Genomic DNA, 22894 nt, shown 5'->3' with positions numbered 1-22894 from the left:
CCCTCGGAGAGGCCGCTGGTTTGAGTCACGGCCCTCAGAGAGGCCGCTGGTTCGAGTCGCTGCCCTCAGAGAGGCCGCCGGTTCAAGTCGCTGCCCTCGGAGGGGCCGCTGGTATGAGTCGTTGCCATCGGTGGGGCTACTGATTTGAGTCACTGCCCTCAGATCGTGTTGCTGTGCTCAGAGGAGTCGCTGTTCCCCGAAGCTCTCGGAGATTTTATTGAAATTCTGGGATTTATGGAATACACTGTATTCCAAACTAACTGTGGTTCATATCGGCTTCTATCAGTTCTATGTTCTATTTTGTGTTCTTGCCCATTCTTTCTTGTTGCTGATTGGTGGACTGGAGATTTGGGGTTTGATATTCTTGTTGTTTTTATGCTGTTTTCTTTTCGTGTTGTGGTCACTTCAATGAGCTATACACCACTTGGTGCCTCTTGAGCCCACACAAGCAGCAGTCTTGTCACCTAGATCAGTAACCCTACAGCCTGAGCAGTTCTTTGATCATGTCACTGCCCTTCTCCTCCACACCTAGTACTGCGGTATTCGGAAGTATACAGTCATTCAACTCAAGTGACTCAGTCCATTCAATGTTCCTGCCTAGAATACATGTCTCTAACTCATCCCCATGACAGGTATTAGGACCCATCTTTCTCCACTGGCAACTCAACACTCTCGCCCACACCCTGGACAGAACCTGCTTAGGTGTATACACCAAGTCATGCTGACCAGGAGAAAACTCCCTGGGGTATTATTACACACATTTTACCCAGTAGCAGGCTTGCTTTCTGCAGCATCAATGCGCATACTGATTACTAGAACATGAGGAATAGCAACAAGAGTCAGTTATTAGTCCCTTCCAGCCTGCTCTGTCATTCAAGAAAATGGTGGCTGATCTTTTAGGTCAACACCACTTCCTACTCTAATCCCATATCTCTTGATAGAGACATAAATACACCGATAAGATGGTGGTGCCTTCGGATGCAGCACCTTCTATGGGGTTATTGTCTTTTTTAAACATATTTTTCACAATCTCAAGACACTGCTAGACATCGAGAACTTAAAGTACTGCAGGTTTACCCCATCAATGAGTTGCTCATTGGTGGAGAAACTGAAGGAGTGGGACTTGGTGTGGATCATGATATTGCCCATGACAGAAAAGCATTGACGCACAAAGAAGGTGTGCATTCTAACAGCAAGTGACGGTCAGTTGCTTTTCATATGACCACAAGACCCTTTTAGACACTAATGGTGTGTGTAATGCTGCAAGTCCAATTCATTGATTTATTGGCAAGCAGCAGGAAGTCTGTGTGGCCTTAGTTATAGTGAGGACTAGGCCTCAGGCTGCAGTGCCACCTGTTTGCCTCTGGCCAGGGGTTGGTGTTGGTGATGGGTGCTCCACAAGAGTGCCGGAGGCGGTGTGTTACTTCATCCATGCTGGAATCAGTGCTGCCCCTCAGTGTTTGCACAGTAGGAGACAAGCTGTATTGTGTTTGACTGCAGACTGCTGCAACATTCATCTACTCAGGGAAGTGGACTATATATTTTTTGTTTGACTGTATTTTACTGCTATTTTATAATGGGTTTGTTATTTTATATGTGCTTGCTATTTTATATGCGCTATATGTGCCTTGTGCTATGCGTGACTGTTGGTACTGTGTAAAAATGTCTGCTCACCTCAGTCCTGATTGGCTAACATTTTGAGAGTGAGTCCTAATCCTTGACACTCAACCAGGGATATATCAATTTGACACATCTCCCTTTCAACGACCTCCTAATGAAGGACCTCAGCCCAAAACATTAACTCTTTATTCTTCTTCAGAGATGATGCCTGATCTGCTGAGTTCCTGTAGCATTCTGTGTGTGTATCTCCCTGTCAAATCCTTTAAGAATCATGATGTTTTCAATCGGTACAATGTTTCTAATGTATTATTGATAATTTTCTTTGCAATCTTACAGTAAAGTCATTCCTTCACTAACATCAGGATTATTCTGCTCAGCTTGCCGTACTCATTCGAAGGTAAAGAAGGACTTACCTGCAGTGACATTCTTGCATGGCTGCGTATTCAATCAATATGCCCTCTCTAACTGCAATGAAATCACTGTACCATCTTCAATCTGCATTCTGAGGCTTTCATGACCACCACAGCAATGCTCCCCAACTTTTGCACTTCCCCATCACTGCAACTTAGATAACCTACTGTTTTCTTGTTGAGGCATTTGTAGCAACTAAGGGTATCTTGTGGTTATTTTACTTGATCCCTCAAATATTAGATCTAGTGTATCAAACAACTTTGAATGGATTTTCCTTCTTGTTACCTCCTGTACCACAATGATGCCTTTTTGAAATTAAATCATGATTAAAGTGTGAAAATAAAATTACTTATTTGTATTTGAACTAGATTCCTCAATTACCTGATTACACCAGTAGATGGCAAAGCCAACATGTTTTGTGAACCAAAGCTTTAGTGCAAAATTTCAGCATGGTCAGTGGAGATTCATTGTTAATCACTTGCAACATTATGTAAAGATAACTTCCACAAAGGTAGTTTGTTTTCTAATTGGTTTTCTCACAGACAATGAGCTAAATCAGAACATCAAGCAATTGATGCCTTTGGAGCCAAGTATGAAAACTTTAAATGGGTGTGAGGCATTGGATGGACGTTCTTTTGGCATTGAGGTACAGTTGAGGCTAAACTGAATAGCATTGGAATACGTGTGCTGGAACGTTGATATGCGAGCAACAGCTTTCCTGGAGCAGATGTGTGGAAGAATCATGCTTTCAGCACATTATCATGACATGAAAGTTGGTGGTGTTGTGGACAGTGAAAAAGTTTGTCAAAGGCAGGTTAAGTAGTTGATCAGATATAAAACTGAGCAGAACCTTAGCTGATGGGATCTAATTCTGACAAGTGTGAGGTGATGGTCTTTGGGAAAGACAAACAGGAGCAGGACATAGTCAATAAATTGTAGGATTCTATGGAATGTTGATGAAAAGAGGGACCTTGGAGTTCAATTCCATACTTATCGGAAAATGTTAACGCAGGTAAATAGGGTGATGAACAAGGCTACAGCATGGACAAAGTCTTCAAGCCAATGCCTTCTAAGTGTTTTCGCTGTTCTATTGAAGTAAACATACTTACCAATTTGTGCATAAGAAACTCCCAAAATGTAATAGTGGCTTGCTATTTTTGTTAAGGAACATAGACAGGGATAAATATTGGGCAGGACTTTGGGGATAATTTGCTGGAGCTTGTACAATGAAAGGTGACGTCATTGAAAAATACAACATTCTGGAGAATTGTCAGAATGATGCTGAGTGTCTATATCCTCTAGCTGGAGAGTCTGATGCTGGGATGTAGTCCAAGTAAAGGAGGACAAACAAGAGATTTAAGGTTCTTCATGTGGAGCCCTAAAAATCTACCTCAAGAGAGCTGAGCGCATTCTGTCATTGAACATTAGCAAAACTATGATTGATATATTCTTGAAAACTGAAGGAATTGCAGTTTACAGAGATTAAGCAATCTTAAAAGCAGATTCAACATGCCCTATGATCTTTTCCGCAGATTCAGATTATTTATCATGCGTACATCAAAACATGCAGTTGTTTGCATTAACACATGGATATTCTGGGGCAGCCCACAAGTGTTGCCACACATTCCAGCACCAACATAGCATATCCACAATGTTCAGCAGTACAACAAAAGCAACAACAGCAGCAACAAAAGAAAATAACAAGAGCAAGGCAAGTCCCTTTCCCACCCTCCCACAGACAAGCCTCCAACTCCAGAACAGGCAGCCCCAAACTCTCAGACACACAGACATCAGGCCTCCAACTTCTAGTCCCGAGCCAGACTCACAGACGTTGGGCCTTCAGCTTCTAGATTCACCAACTTCAGTCTCCAACCTTCAGACTTCAAACTCTAGTATTGACCTCAGAACTCACTGATGGGTCTTTGAACGTTGAGTCTCAGCCTCCAGACTTGCACAGGCATCTGACCCCAGGACCTGCTGACTTGGTGTCTTCACCAGTCTCATTCTCAGGTGCTGCCAATCATAGTCCCTGACTGCAGGGACCGCAGTCTGTGCCTGCTGACCTGACCTCGGGGAACACTGGCCCTTGACTGTGGAGCGCTCCAACCTGGACTTCAACCATCAGCTCCTCCCCCACCTCTTCATTTACTGTCCTGACTTTTAACTCTTCTTCATCCCTAAGCCCTAACCTGATCCATAACTCCTGATGCCATTCCAAAACCATCCCCAGAAACATAAAAGACTGAGCCACAACCTCAATGGACATCAGAGCTTGGCGCCATCCACCTTATGCTTGCCTTCCATAATTTTAAACAGTTTTATAACATCCCATTTTCCTACATTCCAAGGAATTCCTGTTTCTTTTGTCAGTTCTCTTAGTTCTTAACTTTTCTGCTGCTTTTAAAAATGCTACTGTTGGACCTTTGACATTCATTTTAGAGAAGAGAATTGGCCTCTGTTTAATATCTCATCTCAATGTTGACAAAATGGGTCCTCTACATTTGGAGATGGCTGAGCCTGGGAGAGAGGTTACTGTGGTTGATGGGTGCACACCAGATAAATCCAGGCAAACAATTTAAAAGAAAGTAAAAGAACAACACAATGTTGATTATGAATCATCCCATAGGTTATAATGACTTGTTATTTTGACTGTTGAGAATTTGCCTTTATTAAAACAAACACCCCCTCATCCGTTTAACTTACAGACAAAAAAGCTCTCACATTATGATGTAAATTATCAACATTGACTTGACAGAATTTAGTGAAGCATTAATGATTTCATTATGTTATTTTATTAGTACAAGAATTGAAAAGTTAGCTTGTCTGAAAGGCATTTTCATTTATTTGTTTAATACAGCTGAATCTGAGTTCATTAGATCCTATGGGATTGTTGAATCATCATTAATCTTTCATGGCAAATGAACTCTTCAGCATGTAATGGAGATAAGCATTAGAATTAAACTGAGAAGTTCGAAGTGCAGTGAAAAATACAACTTTAAATGACAGCTATTTTTGACAGTAACTGAATTGAAAAAATTGTTGGAACACAAAATGAGCGATAAGTCTGTTTTACTCACAGGGTTGGGAGTTGCTAATTCCAGTTGATAAAGCTCTTGGCTGGAGACGTTATCAGTTTGCTTGCTACCTTTAGCTTCCAACCATCATACATCAAAACCCCCACCCTGGCTGCCAAACATCATTAACTTAATGAGGCATTGTTTTCCTTCCAGCTGAAAAGTGAACAGACTCTTTTACCTGGGGTTCTACTCAGTTTGGCAATGGTGCCTAACGATCTGACCTGGTTTGCCAGGATGTGTATCTGGGGTATACCTTGACCTAGAATGGACAGTTGGTAAGTTCTCATAATATCAGAAGGGCTCACAAACTGCAAAACAATGGTGAATGTTATATTCTATTTACCAGCAAGGCATATCAACACATGGCATCATTAAGTTCTTAATCACATAATTTACTAACATTATTCTGTTTTGTTCACCACACTATAGGAAGAATGTAATTAAGCTAGAGGGGGTACAGAAAATATTCACAAGGATGTTGCATGGATTGGAAGGGTAGATCCCTTTTCCCTGGAGTAAAGGAAGCTGAGGTGACATGATAGAGCTTGTTGTTTTCAGTCATTAAGTCTAGTCCAGCTGTTTGTGACGTCATGGACTCCTGCACACCAAGCCTCCTTGTTGGAAACTGCATCGCTAAGATCCCCCAAGGTCATACACATGGTATGAGTAATATTATCTATCCATCATGACCTCTGTCATCCAGTCCTTCTTAAACCTTCTGTTTTACCTAACACGAGAGTCTTCTCCAAGGAATCCTGTGGCCAAAATATTTGAGCTTTTGTCTCTTAATCAAGCCTCCTAGTGAGTAGTCTGGCTGTATTTCTTCAAGTATTGACTTGTTGGATCTTCTTGCTGTCCAACGAACTCTGAACATTTTTCTCCAGCATTCAAGTTCAAAGGCATCAATTCTTTTGCATTCAGCCTTACTAATAGTCCAGCTCTCACAGCCACACATCACAACTGGAAATGCCATAGACCTGACTATACAGATCTTTGTCGACAATGTTATGTCTCTGCTCTTCTGTATTTTATCTAAATTTGCCATTGCTGCCCTCCCCAGAAGTAAGTGCTGTTTAATTTTGTGGCTGCAGTTACCATCTACAGAAATCTTTGAGCCGAGGCAGACAAAATCCGTCACTGTTTCCAATTCCTTTCCATTTATTACCACAGAGTTAATAGAGCTGGTCGGCATAATCTTGATTTTCTTAATATTGAGCAACATACCAGCTTTTGCACTTTCTTCATTTACTTTGATTAGAAGCTTCCGCAGATCATTCTCACTCTCAGCTATTAAAGTAGTATCATCTGTATATCTGAGGTTGTTAATATTTCATCCGGCAATTTTGATTCCAATATTTGAGTCCTCTAGACCAGCATTCCTCATGATATGTTCAGCAAATAGATTAAATAAGTAGGGTGACAGGATGCATCCTTTTTGTACTCCTTTCCCAATTTTGAACCAGTTTGTTGTTCAGTGTTCAGTTCTAACTGTTGCTTCTTGATCTTCGCACAAGTTTCTCATAAGGCAGATCAGATGTCAAGGTATCCCCATTTCTTTAAGGATTTGCCATAATTTATTATGTTCCACACTGATGAAGGCTTTGGAGTAGTCAATAAAATATAGATAAATACTTTTCTGGAATTCCCTCAGTTTCTCCATTAACCAGCGTAGGTTAGCAATTTGGTCTCTGGTACCTCTGCCTCTTCTAAAACCAGCTTGTACATCGGGCAGTTCTCATGCCATATATTGCTGGAGTCATGCTTGCATGATCTTTAGCATTACCATGCTAGCATGTGAAATTGTTCGGTAATTTGAACATTCCTTTACATTTGGGCATTGGGATATAAACTGATCTTCTCCAGTCTAAAGACCATTGTTGGGTTTTCCAGATCTGCTAGCAAATTGCATACAACAGTTTTACAGCATCACCTTTTAAAGTTTTAAACAATTTAACGGGAATGCTGTCACATCCTGCAGCCTTATTAGCAATGTTTTCTATTGCCCATTCGATTTCACTTTCCAGAATGTCCGGCTCAAAATCGATGAGGGAGTCATTACAGGTGTCTTCACTGTTGGAATCTTTCCTGTACAGTTCTTCTGTGTGTTTCTGCCATCTCTTTTTTATGTCTTCTGCTTCTGTAAGGTCCTTCCCTTCTTTGTCTTTTGTTATACTCATTTTTGCCTGAAATGTTCCTTTGATTTCTCTAATCTTCTTGAATGGATCTCATTTTTCCAATTCTGTTGGCTTCTTCAGATTCTTTGCATCACTCCTTTAAGTAAGTTTCCTTATACTTGAACTTTACGTTCAGTTGGCGGTATTTGTTCCAATCTACATTGGCCTTCACTTCTCTTCGCTGCTCAGCCACTTGTAGAGCCTCCACTGAACACGATTTTGCTTTCCTGGTCTTCTTTTTGTTTGTAATACTTTTTGTTGCCACCTCTTGAATAATGCTGCTTACTTCTACCCATAGTTCCTTTGGCCTTCTCTCTCTTCCTGACAATTAAAGCCTCTCCATTCTTTCTGCAGGTTTCCTGCCCACAGTAGGGTCATTACCTGATATTAAATGATCCATTTCCCTCCGCTTTAGTTCTCTAATTCCCAATATGTCAACGTTTAGTCTTGCCATCTCGTTTTTGACCACATCTAGTTTACCTTGATACATAGATCTTGCATTCCAGGTTCCAATGATCTTTATAACGTTGGACCTTCTTTTCATTTCCAGGCACATCAGCAGTTGACTGTCCTTTCGGCTTTAATCCAACCACATCACTAGCTCTGGTTCTACTCATACTTGTCCTCTGTTCTGCCGCATTAGCATGTTGGGCGTCTTCAGACCTGTGGGGCTTATCTTCCAGTGTCATTCTTATACATCTCTGGTTACTTTTATCCATAAGGTTTTCTTGGCAAATTACTGGGGTGGGTTGCCATTTCCTTCTCCAGTGGACCACACTTAGTCTGACCTCTCTGCCATGACCTGTCCATCTTGAGTAGCTCTACATGGCATAGCTCATAGCCTCACTGAAATAACCAAGCCCCTCACCACAACAAGGTAACGGTCCATGATCCAGCTGCATACTATAAAAAGGTGAGAGGCATAGATAGCACAAAATACTCTGCAGATGCTGGGGTCAAAGCAACACTCACAACATGCTGGAGGAACTCAGCAGGTCGGGCAGCATCCGTGGAAATGATCAGTCAACGTTTTGGGCCGGAACCCTTCTTCAGGACTGAAGAAGGAAGGGGCAGAGGACCAATAAAGAAGGTGAGGGGAGGGTGGGATGTCCAATCCTTATACATCTCCATTCTCCATCAAAAAGGCCTCAAAGCCCTCCGCTACTTTCTGGACAATAGACCTCACCAGTTCCCCACCATCACTACCCTCCTTCGGTTGGCGGAACTGGTACTCACACTTAATAACTTCTCTTATAGCTCTTCGTACTTTACTCAGACCAAGGGTGTAGCTATGGGCACTTGCATGGGCCCCAGCTACGCCTGCCTCTTCGTTGGTTATGTGGAACAGTCTGTGTTCCAAACCTATACTGGTACTGCTCCCCAACTTTTCCTTCGCTACATTGACAACTACATTGGTGCTGCTTCCTGCACCCATGCTGAGCTCATCAATTTCATCGACTTTACTTCAAACTTCCACCCAGCCCTCAAATTCACTTGGTCCACCTCGGACACTTCTCTCCCCTTTCTCGATCTCTCAGTCTCCATCTCTGGAGACAGACTGTCCACTGACATCTTCTACAAGCCCACTGACTCTCATAACTACCTTGACTATACCTCTTCCCACCCTGCTACATGCAAAAATGCCATTCCCTATTCCCAGTTACTCCGTCTCCGCTGCATCTGCTCCTAGGATGAGGCTTTCCATTCCAGGGCATCTCAAATGTCCTCTTTCTTTAAGGATCATGGTTTCCCTTCTGCCGTCATCAATGATGCCCTCACCCGCATCTCCTCCATTTCCCGCACTTCGGCCCTCACCCCATCCTCCTGTCACAACAGGGACAGAGTTCCCCTTGTCCTCACCCTCCACCCCACCAGCCTCCGGATCCAGCACATTATCCTCCGCAATTTCCGCCACCTTCAACAGGACCCCACCACTAAGCACATCTTTCTCTCTCCACCCCTTTCCGCTTTCCGCAGAGATCGTTCCCTCCGCAAGTCCCTGGTCCACACATCCCTCCTCACGGATCTCCCACCCGGCACTTATCACTGCAAGCGTAAGTGCTACACCTGTCCCTACACTCCTCTCTTGCCACCATTCAGAGCCCCAAACAGTCCTTCCAGGTGAGGTAAAACTTCACTTGCGAATCCGTTGGGGTCATCTGTTGCATCCGGTGCTCCCGGTGTGGCCTCCTCTACATCGGTGAAACCTGACGCAGATTGGGGGACCGCTTTGTAGAGCACCTCTGCTCCGTCTGCCTCAACAGACAGGATCTCCTGGTTGCCACCCACTTCAACTCTGCTTCACATTCCCATTTGGATATGTTCATACATGGCCTCCTCTACTGCCATGATGAGGCTAAACTCAGGTTGGAGGAGCAACACCTCATATACCATCTGGGTAGTCTCCAGCCCCTTGGTATGAACTTCAAATTCTCCAACTTCTGGTAATTCCCTCCCCCATCCCACTTTCACTCCGCCCCCTCCCCCAGCTGCCTATCACCTCCTTCATGGTTCCGCCTCCTTCTACTGCCCATTGTGCTTTCCCCTATTCCTTCTTCACCTTTCCTATCTATCCCCTCCCTGCCTCCCCTCCCCCACCCCTTTGTCTTTCCCCTTACTGGTTTTTCTCCTGGAACCTACCAGCCTTCTCCTTCCCACTCTCCCCCAACCTTCTTTATAGGGCGTCTACCCCTTCCCTCTTCAGTCCTGACGAAGAGTTCTGGCCCGAAACGTTGACTGATCGTTTCCACGGATGCTGCCCGACCTGCTGAGTTCCTCCAGCGTGTTTTGAGAGGCATAGATAGGATGGATAGCTAGAGTCTATTTCACGTGGTAGCGCTAACTAAAACTATCTGCAACGTGACTGCCAGAGGAAGTAGTGGAGGCGGGAACAGTAGGAGATATCTGGATAGGTACTTAATAAAATATAGACGGATATGAGATTAATGCAGGCAAGTAGGATAAGTATAGATGAGCACAGTGTTCAGCATTGACACAGTGGGCTGAAGGACCTGTTTCTGTGCTATACAATTCTGAGTCCTTGTTTTCATAATAGCAGCCCCTCTTTCCTCATTGTTCGTTTAACCGCCTAACTCAGGATTCGAGTCACTGTCGCATTTCAGTTTTTGCCCACTGCACCTAGGAATTGGGTCATTCCCTCCTTTTCCCCCTTCAGCTGTGAGGCATAGTGAGACCTCATATTACTTTTGAAAGCTCTATATAAATGCATAGTTTCAATATTGTTTGTGCATGTTTGGACAGAGATTTCGCTGATCTGTAAAAGTTACTCAAGCGGGATCCATTTGCGCAATTACCAGATAGAATAATCAGATTGCTTATCAAAAATGGTGTCGTGAGCCAGGATAGGCACCGGTCCCATTTAAATACCTCTTGTATTCTACTTGGCCGCAGTTAAAACTTTTTGTTCGTCGGAATTGCATTATTGTTCGATTTGGAATTTAGGACACTTGTGTTGAAATATTCTAAAGTTTCTTTACTTTGAATCGAGTATCTTAAGCAATAGGATCCGCAGAACGGACACCAGAGCTCCACCCCCAGCCGTGTCACAGTGACTGGGAGGCCGAAAACTCGATAGAAGTGTTTCAGATTTTTTCGTGCGCGAATCCTGCGGGTTCCGGGTTCTTTACCGGCACGTGGAAATTCTCACCGCGGGTTTGGCTGATTTTAAACCCTCGTCCAGTTTATTCGAGGAGGGTCACGAACCTCATTGTTGTCAGTACAAGAAATCAAATCCATCAGGTCAGCTTAATCACTTTCTGCAAATTTGTCACTTTTTACTGTCTGAATTCTTTCTAGGTTTAAAAAAAATCTGTCAAAAGCTGTTTAGGTGATTGTTTTGCACGGTGAACTCTTTATATTTGTAGATATATTTAGTACCACCTCTTAAGTGATTTTAATTGAAGCAAAAACAAAATGTCTGTTTTTCTAGGTTATTTAGAGTGGCAGAGAGAAAGAAAGGAGATTCTTGGTGTGATGCCAGCTTCCATTTGTATCCACACGTAGTTATGGGACCTCTTGAGAAAAGCAGGTGAATTCTGCCACCAGCAATCCAAGCTGAGAAAAGTTCCACCCACCGGAGCAGTCTTGGTTATATCAAAGCTTGTGTTATCTTTCTGAAAAGGTATTTGATTACTTTTCTAAAAATTTAATAGATTTTGATTATAAACCTTAAAATTTTGAGCAGTGTTTTTAGATTAACAGGTTGTAACTCCTTCTGCACACTCTAAGAATAGATAGGATATGCACAAAAATAAATTTAATTATGCTTTGAATTGTATCTGTCTTTTTAAACTGATTTTATTTACCTCTTTCCGTGTTTTTCTTTGAGTATATGTTCACCTTATTTTACTTCCCCCCCCCCCAACACACAAATATGACCTATGCAACATTTTCAACTAGCGCCTTTCAACTTAGGAAAAAAATGCCTTTTGTTCACTGCAAAGAAATTGTTCAGATTTATAACTGATCTGCTAATAAATATTGCTGCATTACTTTGCTGTCAAACTAATACCATGATTACAGAATGAGTTACGTTGTCTCCATCGACCATGGTCAGGTTATGTCTGGAGAGGATAACACACCAGCCTAGCCATAAGTATTAAAGAAAATGAGAAAATTGTTCAATGCCGATACTATTTTACAGTTATCTTAGCAGTGTCAAATTTCCATTGCATTATAAAAAGTTTCATTTGCCCACCAATCAAGATGGTACAGACCATCATGATACTAGGCTTTCAATAAAATACCATTGGTTCAAATTTCCATGTGACAAAATGCATTGTGTTCATCTCTCTATCCTTTGCAAGCAAAGTTACCTAAGGTGCAGTGAGAAAGTAGAACAAAATCTTTAAACTAGAAACCTCCGAACAACCTTCATGCAGGACTGCACAAGATTGTTGTTAGCATAGGAAAAAGAACTGCAGAGAACAAAAAATGCTTTATGGTGAGTGCATAATGTGAGTGTGAAATAATGAATGATGTAATTTAGAAATAACTGAATCCCAGGCAGATTATACTTTGCAACATACTTCCAATCCATGTTGACATGAGTTGATCATTCTAAATATGTGAGCTTCAGCACTGTATAAATCTAGATGATCAAATTACTTTTTCTTGAGGCTTAAATCCGTAGAAATTGTTTATAACTTCCTTTTATTCTGATAACAGTAAATAATGCTTATATATGCAGAATGTTATTGTTAATGAAAATTATGTTGGACCGATGACATTATACAGAACAGTATTAGGGAGAACAATCTAATATTGGTGATGTAACTGTTTAAAAATTCCAAATGTTGATGAAGGACATCATGGATGTTGGGCTGGCAAGTGAGGAAGAGCTCATTGGGTCAGCAAGTCCCCCAGGTTGGTGGGTCTGGAGTCAGATGACCATGAGGACCAATAGCCAGTTGCCACTTGCTCAATAGACACAGAGTCGATGTGTCCGGAGTTTGATGCTTGCAGTTCAGGGTCCCATCATCAGCCAGTCTGGAAATCAGGTACTGGAGTTCAGGGTCCCATTGGCTAGTCTTTGAGTTGATACCAAAGATCAGATCCTGAAAGTCGATCAGAAGTCTGGAAATCAATGGGCTGAAGTCCTGGGTCTACTATTCTGAGGTCCACTGGGGAAGCTGGGGGGTGGGGGGGGGATGGGAGGGCTGTTGGCTGTGAGTCTGCTGGAGGTCCGGGGGGTGTGTGTGAGAAGATAAATGGGATGATGATGTTGGTTGGTTGCTTGTAGTATTCTGTTTTATTGTGTTCTTTGTCATTCTGCCGAGCTTTGTGGGCATGCTATGTTGGAACTGGAGTGTGTGGCAAAACTTTTGGCTGCCACCAGCATATTCTTGTGTTTTGATGGCTGTTAACGCAAACAGTACGTTTCACTGCATGTTTCAACAAGATTTGGAACAGACAAGTTAGAAAAGTGTTTAATTGGAGTAAGAGGAATTATAGAAACATAGAAACATAGAAAATAGGTGCAGGAGTAGGCCATTTGGCCCTTCGAGCCTGCACCACCATTTATTATGATCATGGCTGATCATCCAACTCAGAACCCCACCCCAGCCTTCCCTCCATACTCCCTGACCCCCGTAGCCACAAGGGCCATATCTAACTCCCTCTTAAATTTAGCCAATGAACTGGCCTCAACTGTTTCCTGTGGCAGAGAATTCCACAGATTCACCACTCTCTGTGTGAAGAAGTTTTTCCTCATCTTGGTCCTAAAAGGCTTCCCCTCTATCCTCAAACTGTGGCCCCTCGTTCTGGACTTCCCCAACATCGGAAACAATCTTCCTGCATCCAGCCTGTCCAATCCCTTTAGGATTTTATATGTTTCAATCAGATCCCCCCTCAATCTTCTAAATTCCAACGAGTACAAGCCCAGTTCATCCAGTCTTTCTTCATATGAAAGTCCTGCCATTCCAGGAATCAATCTGGTGAACCTTCTTTGTACTCCCTCTATGGCAAGGATGTCTTTCCTCAGATTAGGGGACCAAAACTGCACACAATACTCCAGGTGTGGTCTCACCAAGGCCTTGTAAAACTGCAGTAGTACCTCCCTGCTCCTGTACTCGAATCCTCTCCCTATAAATGCCAGCATACCATTCGCCTTTTTCACTGCCTGCTGTACCTGCATGCCCACTTTCAATGACTGGTGTATAATGACACCCAGGTCTCGTTGCACCTCCCCTTTTCCTAATCGGCCACCATTCAGATAATAATCTGTTTTCCTATTTTTGCCACCAAAGTGGATAACTTCACATTTATCCACATTAAATTGCATCTGCCATGAATTTGCCCACTCACCCAACCTATCCAAGTCACCCTGCATCCTCTTAGCATCCTCCTCACAGCTAACACTGCCACCCAGCTTCGTGTCATCTGCAAACTTGGAGATGCTGCATTCAATTCCCTCATCCAAGTCATTAATATATATTGTAAACAACTGGGGTCCCAGCACTGAGCCTTGCGGTACCCCACTAGTCACCGCCTGCCATTCTGAAAAGGTCCCGTTTATTCCCACTCTTTGCTTCCTGTCTGTTAACCAATTCTCCATCCACACCAATACCTTACCCCCAATACCGTGTGCTTTAAGTTTGCACACTAATCTCCTGTGTGGGACCTTGTCAAAAGCCTTTTGAAAATCCAAATATACCACATCCACTGGTTCTCCCCTATCCACTCTACTAGTTACATCCTCAAAAAATTCTATGAGATTCGTCAGACATGATTTTCCTTTCACAAATCCATGCTGACTTTGTCCGATGATTTCACTGCTTTCCAAATGTGCTGTGATCCCATCCTTGATAACTGACTCCAGCAGTTTCCCCACCACCGACGTTAGGCTAACCGGTCTATAATTCCCCGGTTTCTCTCTCTCTCCTTTTTTAAAAAGTGGGGTTGCATTAGCCACCCTCCAATCCTCAGGAACTAGTCCAGAATCTAACGAGTTTTGAAAAATTATCACTAATGCATCCACTATTTCTTGGGCTACTTCCTTAAGCACTCTAGGATGCAGACCATCTGGCCCTGAGGATTTATCTGCCTTCAATCCCTTCAATTTACCTAACACCACTTCCCTACTAACATGTATTTCGCTCAGTTCCTCCATCTCACTGGACCCTCTGTCCCCTACTATTTCTGGAAGATTATTTATGTCCTCCTTAGTGAAGACAGAACCAAAGTAATTATTCGATTGGTCTGCCATGTCCTTGCTCCCCATAATCAATTCACTTGTTTCTGTCTGCAGGGGACCTACATTTGTCTTTACCAGTCTTTTCCTTTTTGCATATCTATAAAAGCTTTTACAGTCCGTTTTTATGTTCCCTGCCAGTTTTCTCTCATAATCTTTTTTCCCCTTCCTAATTAAGCCCTTTGTCCTCCTCTGCTGAACTCTGAATTTCTCCCAGTCCTCAGGTGAGCCACTTTCTCTGGCTAATTTGTATGCATCTTCTTTGGAATTGATATTATCCCTAATTTCTCTTGTCAGCCATGGGTGCACTACCTTCCTTGATTTATTCTTTGGCCAAACTGGGATGAACAATTGTTGTAGTTCATCCATGAAACCTTTAAATGCTTGCCATTGCATATCCACCGTCAATCCTTCAAGTGTCATTTGCCAGTCTATCTTAGCTAATTCACGTCTCATACCTTCAAAGTTACCCCTCTTTAAGTTCAGAACCTTTGTTTCTGAATTAACTATGTCACTCTCCATCTTAATGAAGAATTCCACCATATTATGGTCACTCTTACCCAAGGGGCCTCTCACGACAAGATCGCTAATTAACCCTTCCTCATTGCTCAAAACCCAGTCCAGAATAGCCTGCTCTCTAATTGGTTCCTCGACATGTTGGTTCAAAAAACCATCCCGCATACATTCCAAGAAATCCTCTTCCTCGGCACCTTTACCAATTTGGTTCACCCAATCTACATGAGTCTATCAGGCAGGAAATTGGAAGCTTAAATTGGGACAGATGTTCTCAGGGAAAAGAACGGAAGAAATGGGACAAATGTTCAGGGGATATTTGTGTGGAGTTCTGTATAGGTGCGTTCCAATGAGACAGCGAAGTTATGGTAGGGTACAGGAACCGTGGTGTACAAAGGCTGAAATAAATCTCATTAAGAAGAACAGAAAAGCTTTCTAAAGGTTCAGAGAGCTACGTACTGTTAGAGATCTGGAAGATTATAAGGCTAACAGGAAGGAGCTTAAAAAGGAAATTAGGAGAGCCAGAAGGGGCCATGAGAAGGCCTTGGCGGATTAAGGAAAACCCTAAGGCATTCTACAAGTATGTGAAGAGCAAGAGGATAAGATGTGAAAGAATAGGACCTATCAAGTGTGATACTGCAAAAGTGTGTATGGAACTGGAGGAAATAGCAGAGGTACTTAATGAATTCTTTACTTCAGTATTCACTATGGAAGAGGATCTCGGTGATTGTAGTGATGACTTGCAGTGGACTGAAAAAACTGTAGATATTAAGAAAGAGGATGTGCTGGAACTTTTGGAAACCATCAAGTTGGATAAGTCGCCAGGACCGGATGAGATGTACCCCAGGCTACTGTGGGAGGTGAGGGAGGAGATTGCTGAACCTCTGGCGATGATCTTTGAATCATCAATGGGGACGGGGAAGGTTCCGGAGGATCGGAGGATTGGAGGATGCAGATGTTGTTCCTTTATTCAAGAAAGGGAGTAGAGATAGCCCAGGAAATTATAGACCAGTGGGTCTTACTTCAGTGGGCATGCTAAGTTGGAGTAAGTTGATGGAGAAGATCCTGAGAGGCAGGATTTATAAACATTTTGGAGAGGTATAATATGATTAGGAGTAATCAGCATGGTTTTGTCAAGGGCAGGTTGTGCCTTACGAGCCTGATTGAATTTTTTTTGAGGATGTGACTAAACACATTGATGAAGGAAGAGTAGTAGATGTAGTGTATATGGATTTCAGCAAGGCATTTGATAAGGTACCCCATGTAAGGCTTATTGAGAAAGTAAGGAGGCATGGGATCCAAGGGGACCTTGTTTTGTGGATCCAGAACTGGCTTGCTCACAGAAGGCAAAGAGTGGTTGTAGACAGGTCATATTCTGCATGGAGGTCAGTGACCAGTGGTGTGCTTCAGGGATCTGTTCTGGAACCCTTACTCTTTGTGAATTTTATAAATGACCTGGATAAGCAAGTGGAGGGATGGGTTAGTAAGTTTGTTGATGACACAAAGGTTGGAGGTGTTGTGGATAGTGTGGAGGGTTGTCAGAGTTTACAACGGGACATTGATAGGATGCAAAACTAGGCTGAGAAGTGGCAGATGGAATTCAACCCAGGTAAGTGTGAAGTGGTTTATTTTGGTAGGTCAAATATGATGGCAGAATACAGTATTAATGGTAAGACTCTTGGCAGTGTGGAGAATCAGAGGGATCTTGGTGTTCAGGTCCACAGGATGCTCAAAGCAGTTGCACAGGTTGACTCTGTGGTTAAGAAGGCATACGGTGTATTGGCCTTCATTAATCATGGAGTTGAATTTAGGAGCCGAGAGGTAATGTTGCAGCTATATAGGACTCTGGTAAGACCCCAATGGTGGACTATGCTCAGTTCTGGTCGCCTCACAACAGGTAGGATGTGGAAACCATAGAAAGGGTGCAGAGGAGATTTACAAGGATGTTGCCTGGATTGATGGAGCATGCCTTATGAAAACAGGTTGCGTGAACTCGGCCTTTTCTCCTTGGAACGATGGAAGATGAGAGGTGACCTGATAGAGGTGTATAAGATGAAAGTCATTGATCATGTGGATAGTCAAAGGCTTTTTCCCAGGGCTGAAATGGTTGCCACAAGAGGATACAGGTTTAAGGTGCTGGAGACAGGTACAGAGGAGATGTCAGGGGTAAGTTTTTTATGCAGAGAGTGGTGAGTGCCTAGGATGGGCTGCCGGTGGCACAGGTGGATACGATAGGGTCTTTTAAGAGACTTTTGGATAGGTACATGGAGCTTAGAAAAATAGAGGGCTAGGGGTAACCCTCGTAATTTCTAAGGTAGGGACATGTTCGGCACAACTTTGTGGGCTGAAGGGCCTGTATTGTGCTGTAGATTTTCTATGTTTCTAATGTATATGTGAGAAATCAATCTGAAGCTGAAATGTTTCGACATGCAGTTCTCTATAATATTTTACCTTGAAGCCTGGATGTTGCTTAACTGATAAATTCAAAATAAAAAGAAAACTGAGAACTTCGTTACATCCAAAGTAAAAGGAAAATTGCTGACAATTATGGGTTCCATCTGAAATACTGACTTTCCCTTTCTGCTTTACTAGGTGACCTTTGAAAATTAAAGTTAATGGCTGCTTATGTATTTCTTGATCTCGTAAACTGCTATACAGTTTTCACAGTCTGCAGTCTTCAATAAAAGATGCTCATGTTCTGTTCTGCTAAGAATGTAACCAGCTATTTCTTGTAGCAGCTATACCTGATATAACCAAACTTTGGTCCAGGAAACTCTTATCCACATGTGGATTTGAGTCGAATGATAGATTGCAGGATGTTGCTTATTCACAAGTAAATGTGAAGGAAGGTATTAAAGTTGCCTTTTTAATGTTTTCTGTTACAATATGTTTCTGAAAAGGCACACTAATATCAATTCATGCTGTAAGTGTACAGAAATTCAATCCTTTGACAAGAGAATCATGTTTTACTTCTTGATATAGCTCTAGGAAACAGTTTCATTAACCTAAGTGAACTGCAAAGAAATTTATGTGATCAGACAAATGCTAGGATTTTGGTTCAAAGATAGCTTTACACTTTCAACCTACACTAACCAGTGCATAAGTGCCATTACAAAGAAGGCACGGCAGCGCTTCTGCTTAGAAGCTTGCGTAGATCAGCAGGACATGTAAAACTTTGACAGACTTTTAGAGATGCACGGTGGAGAGCATCCTGATTGGTGTTTCCATACCAGGCCGTGATACAGCCAATATCTAGGAATAGAAAAGTCTACCCAAAAAAAATGGTGAATTCAGCCCAATCCATCACAGGCAACGCCCTCCCTACCATTAAGCACACTTACAAGGATAGCCAGCACAAGAAAGCAACATCTATCTTCAAAGACCCCTAACATCCAGGCCATGCTCTCTTCATGCTACTATCACCAGGCAGGAGGTACAGAAGTGGTAGGTCCCATTCTACCAAGTTCAGGAACAGTTTTACCCTACAGCCCTCAGGCTTCTGAACCAGCATGGTTCAACGCAGAACTGACTCCACAACCTACGTGCATCAACTCACTCATAAGGACTCTTGAGCTCGTGTTCTCAGTATTACTTGTTTATTTTAAAGTAATTTTTGCACGATGTGTCCTCTTTTTCAGATTGTATGCTTGTCAGTCATTATTACATATAGTCTTTTTCATAAAATCTGTTATACTTGATGTTCTTGGAATTGTCTGCAAGAAAATGAATCTCAAGGTAGTATATTGTGACACACATATGTTTTGACAAATTTACTTTGAACTTCGAAAATATAGTATGTAACTCTTTTTTGACAGTTCAGGATATCACTGATGCATTGGCCAATGTAAAGCAATAAGCAATAACCTTTTGTAAATTGTATATTGTAAATGTATATCAACTTCATTTATCTGTTTGAAAAAATTGACCCACTTAAAAGGTTATAATTTAAGAAATAAAAAGTCACAGTAATTAACTCATGATATTTACTTCCATTTAGTTTGAAATAGAACAGAATTGTGACTTGTGAAGCCTCGATGTGAAAATTAAGTGGTGGAAGGGGTACTGCCTGCTCTGTTATTGTTCCAACTGGTAGCAATGCCACTACTAGAAGAAACTACTCTCCTTGGGGATGTCCCAGTAAATATACCTGTCACTGTTATAGGTAAGTTTTCTCTTTGCCTTTTGCACTTTTTAAAAAAAAAACATTTCAATCCTGGTAAAAGCATTGTTCACAAGTAAGCAGGTACAGGTATGACCTGTGTATAGGAGAGGAGGATTTGTTCCATAACACCTACCCACAAGATCCATCAGAGTTGAGAGGCATATGCTAACGGCAATGGTTATGTCCTGCAAATGAAGATAAAACTGTTTATTGGCCATTTTTCACCATTACTGCTACATTTACAGTTAGTTTTTGCATTTATATTAAAGGATTTTGTTTTTAAAAAAAACCTTAGTTGCATGATCCCAATATTGAGGTCCTTTTAATCTAAGTTTAAATAACCTTTAGTTGAAATAAAATGCCCTGAATGTGGAAAGTTACCAAGACATTTATCTCATTGTGCTTGTGTATCCTTTCTTTGTGTAAATTAGCTGCTCCACATGCAAAATAATTCACTAGATAGGAATTTTAGAAGCATAAATGCTGTAGTATATCTGACTGCACACAGTCTACTCATTCTATTCATTGAGTCAAAAATCATTGTTTTAAAAGATTCAAAGTAACATATTCTCGAAGTATGTATATGTTACCATATACTACCTTCAGATTAATTTTCTTGCAGACATTTACAGGAACATAAATACAATAGAATTTACAAAAAAATTCTACATAAAGACCAACAAACAATGAATCTGAAAATACTATATGGTATCATATATGTACTTCAATAATAAATTTTTACTTTGAATTTAGAACATTGGTACAAATGGCATGAGTAAAACAAGGGAAAAGGTCTTGCATAATTAGCATAGCATATACTTTATACTTTATAACTTGTTGTCGCCAAACAATTGATACTAGAACGTAAATCATCATAGCAATATTTGATTCTGCGATTCCCGCTCCCTGGATTACAAATTGATAGTAAATATTAAAAATTTAAATTACAAATCATAAATAGAAAAAAGAAAAATGGAAAGTAAGATAGTGCAGAAAAAAAACGAGAGGCAGGTCCGGATATTTGGAGGGTACGGCCCAGATCCGGGTCAGGATCCGTTCAGCAGTCTTATCACAGTTGGAAAGAAGCTGTTCCCAGATCTGGCCGTACGAGTCTTCAAGCTCCTGAGTCTTCTCCCGGAGGGAAGAGGGACGAAAACTGTGTTGGCTGGGTGGGTCGTGTCCTTGATTATCCTGGCAGCACTGCTCCGACAGCGTGCGATGTAAAGTGAGTCCACGGACGGAAGATTGGTTTGTGTGATGTGCTGTGCCGTGTTCACGATCTTCTGCCCCTTCTTCCGGTCTTGGACAGGACAACTTCCATACTAGGTTGTGATGCACCCTAGAAGAATGCTTTCTACGGTGCATCTATAAAAATTAGTGAGGATTTTAGGGGACAGGCCAAATTTCTTTAGCTTTCTCAGGAAGTAAAGGTACTGGTGGGCCTTCTTGGCAGTGGACTCTGCTTGGTTGGACCAAGTCAGGTCATTTGTGATTTTGACCCTGAGGAACTTAATGCTTTTGACTTGTTCCACTTGCGCACCACCGATGTAAATAGGGTCGTGTGGTCCGCTACTCCTTCTGAAGTCAACAACCAATTCCTTCGTCTTGCTGACGTTGAGGGATAGGTTATTGTCTTCGCACCATGCCACCAGGTTCTTAATTTCCTCTCTGTACTCAAACTCATCATTACCCGAGAATGGCCTACAATTGTGTCATCAGCAAACTTATATATTGAGTTGGATGGAAACTTGGCTACACAATCGTGGGTGTACAGTGAGTATAGCAGGGGGCTGAGTACACAGCCTTGTGGGGCACCGGTGCTCAGAGTGATTGTAGAGGAGAGCTTGTCCCCTATTTTTACAGCCTGGGTCCTGTCTGTGAGGAAGTTGAACATCCAGCTGCAGATCTGAGTGCTAAGGCCCAGGTTTCGGAGCTTAGGAATCAGTTTAGGAATGATGGTATTAAAGGCAGAGCTGTAGTCAATGAAAAGGAGCATTATGTATGCATCTTTATTCTTCAGGTGTTCTAAGGAGGAATGTAGGGCCAGAGGGATGGCATCTGCTGTTGGCCTGTTGCTCCAGTAGGCGAATTGCAAAGCGTCGAGGTTGACCGGTAGGCTGTGGTTCATGTGTGCCATAACCAATTGCTCGAAGCACTTCATAGTAGTTGATCTCAGAGCTACAGGTCGATAGTCATTCAGACATGCCACCTTGCTCTTCTTCGGCACTGGGATTATCGTTGCCTTCTTAAAATACGAGGGGATCTTAGACTGAAGCAAGGAGTAGTTGAAGATGTCAGCAAACACTCCAGCTAGCTCGCTTGCACAGGCCCGGAGAACTCGTCCTAGGACGCCATCTGGGCCCGTCGGCTTCCTTGGATTTATCTTCAGGAAAGCCCTTCCAACGTCCTCCTCGGTGACGATGAATCTCGATGCCACCAGGTCCAGTTCATCCAGAGGAAGCGGGACGCTCCTCTTCTGTTCGAATCTTGCGTAGAATATGTTAAGTTTGTTAGGAAGAGAAGTGCCACAGTTATTGATATTCCCAGCCTTTTCTGTGCACCCAGTGATCTCATTTAGACCCTGCCATAGTCTATTGGCATCCCTCTGGTTAGCCTGGGCTTCCAACTTGGCTCTATATTGCCTCTTGGCACCCTTAATGGCTTTCCAGAGTTCACGCCCGGATTCCGTGTAGCGACTGGTATCCCCGGACCTAAAAGCTGCAGCTCTAGCCTTTAAAAGGGACTTGACCTCATAATTCATCCAAGGTTTTCGGTTAGGGAATACCTGGATCGTCTTGCGAGACACACAGTCCTCCATGCGTTTCCAAATAAAGTCCGTGACAGCTGAAGCATACTAACCAAGGTTTGCTGCGAGTCCTTGAATACTAACCAGTCCACCGATTCAAAACAGTCACAGAGGACCTCATCCGGTTTCTCCATCCAACGCGACACTACTTTTGACACCGTGACCTTTCGCTTCAGTTTCTGTATGTAAGCCGGGAGGAGGAGTACGGCCTGATGGTCTGATTTTCCGAAGTGAGGTCGTGGGATGGAATGGTAGGCATCCTTGACTGTAGCAGTGGTCAAGTATATTCGGGCCTCTAGTGGGGCAGGAGACATGTTGGTATAACTTTGGCAGCGCCTTTCTGAGATAATTAGATAAGAAATTAAAATTCAGAATTTTGAGGGTAGTGATGTCTGGATTACCCTGGTGCTACATGTTAGT

At 42.5% G+C, this 22894-nt stretch overlaps 1 protein-coding gene across 2 annotated transcripts in view; it reads left to right on the top strand.

Annotated features, from left to right (window-relative positions):
* The first annotated feature begins 10797 nt into the window (after positions 1 to 10797).
* osgin2 (oxidative stress induced growth inhibitor family member 2) overlaps positions 10798 to 22894 on the top strand; it is a 36171-nt gene continuing 24074 nt past the window's right edge. The window contains exons 1-3 of one of the 2 annotated variants that reach the window (XM_063041269.1): positions 10798 to 11041; positions 11232 to 11423; positions 19504 to 19668. In XM_063041269.1, coding sequence (XP_062897339.1) covers positions 19602 to 19668 — 67 coding nt within the window. In that variant the 5' untranslated portion in view covers positions 10798 to 11041; positions 11232 to 11423; positions 19504 to 19601. Of the gene's footprint in view, positions 11042 to 11231; positions 11424 to 12117; positions 12246 to 19503; positions 19669 to 22894 lie in introns of those variants that run through there. The other variant, XM_063041280.1, reaches the window with a different exon arrangement.

Source organism: Mobula hypostoma, chromosome 1 (assembly GCF_963921235.1).
Source record: "Mobula hypostoma chromosome 1, sMobHyp1.1, whole genome shotgun sequence".
NCBI classification, from domain to species: domain Eukaryota; kingdom Metazoa; phylum Chordata; class Chondrichthyes; order Myliobatiformes; family Myliobatidae; genus Mobula; species Mobula hypostoma.
Note: the sequence above shows the minus strand (reverse complement) of the source record. Positions and strands in the feature narration are given on the sequence as shown.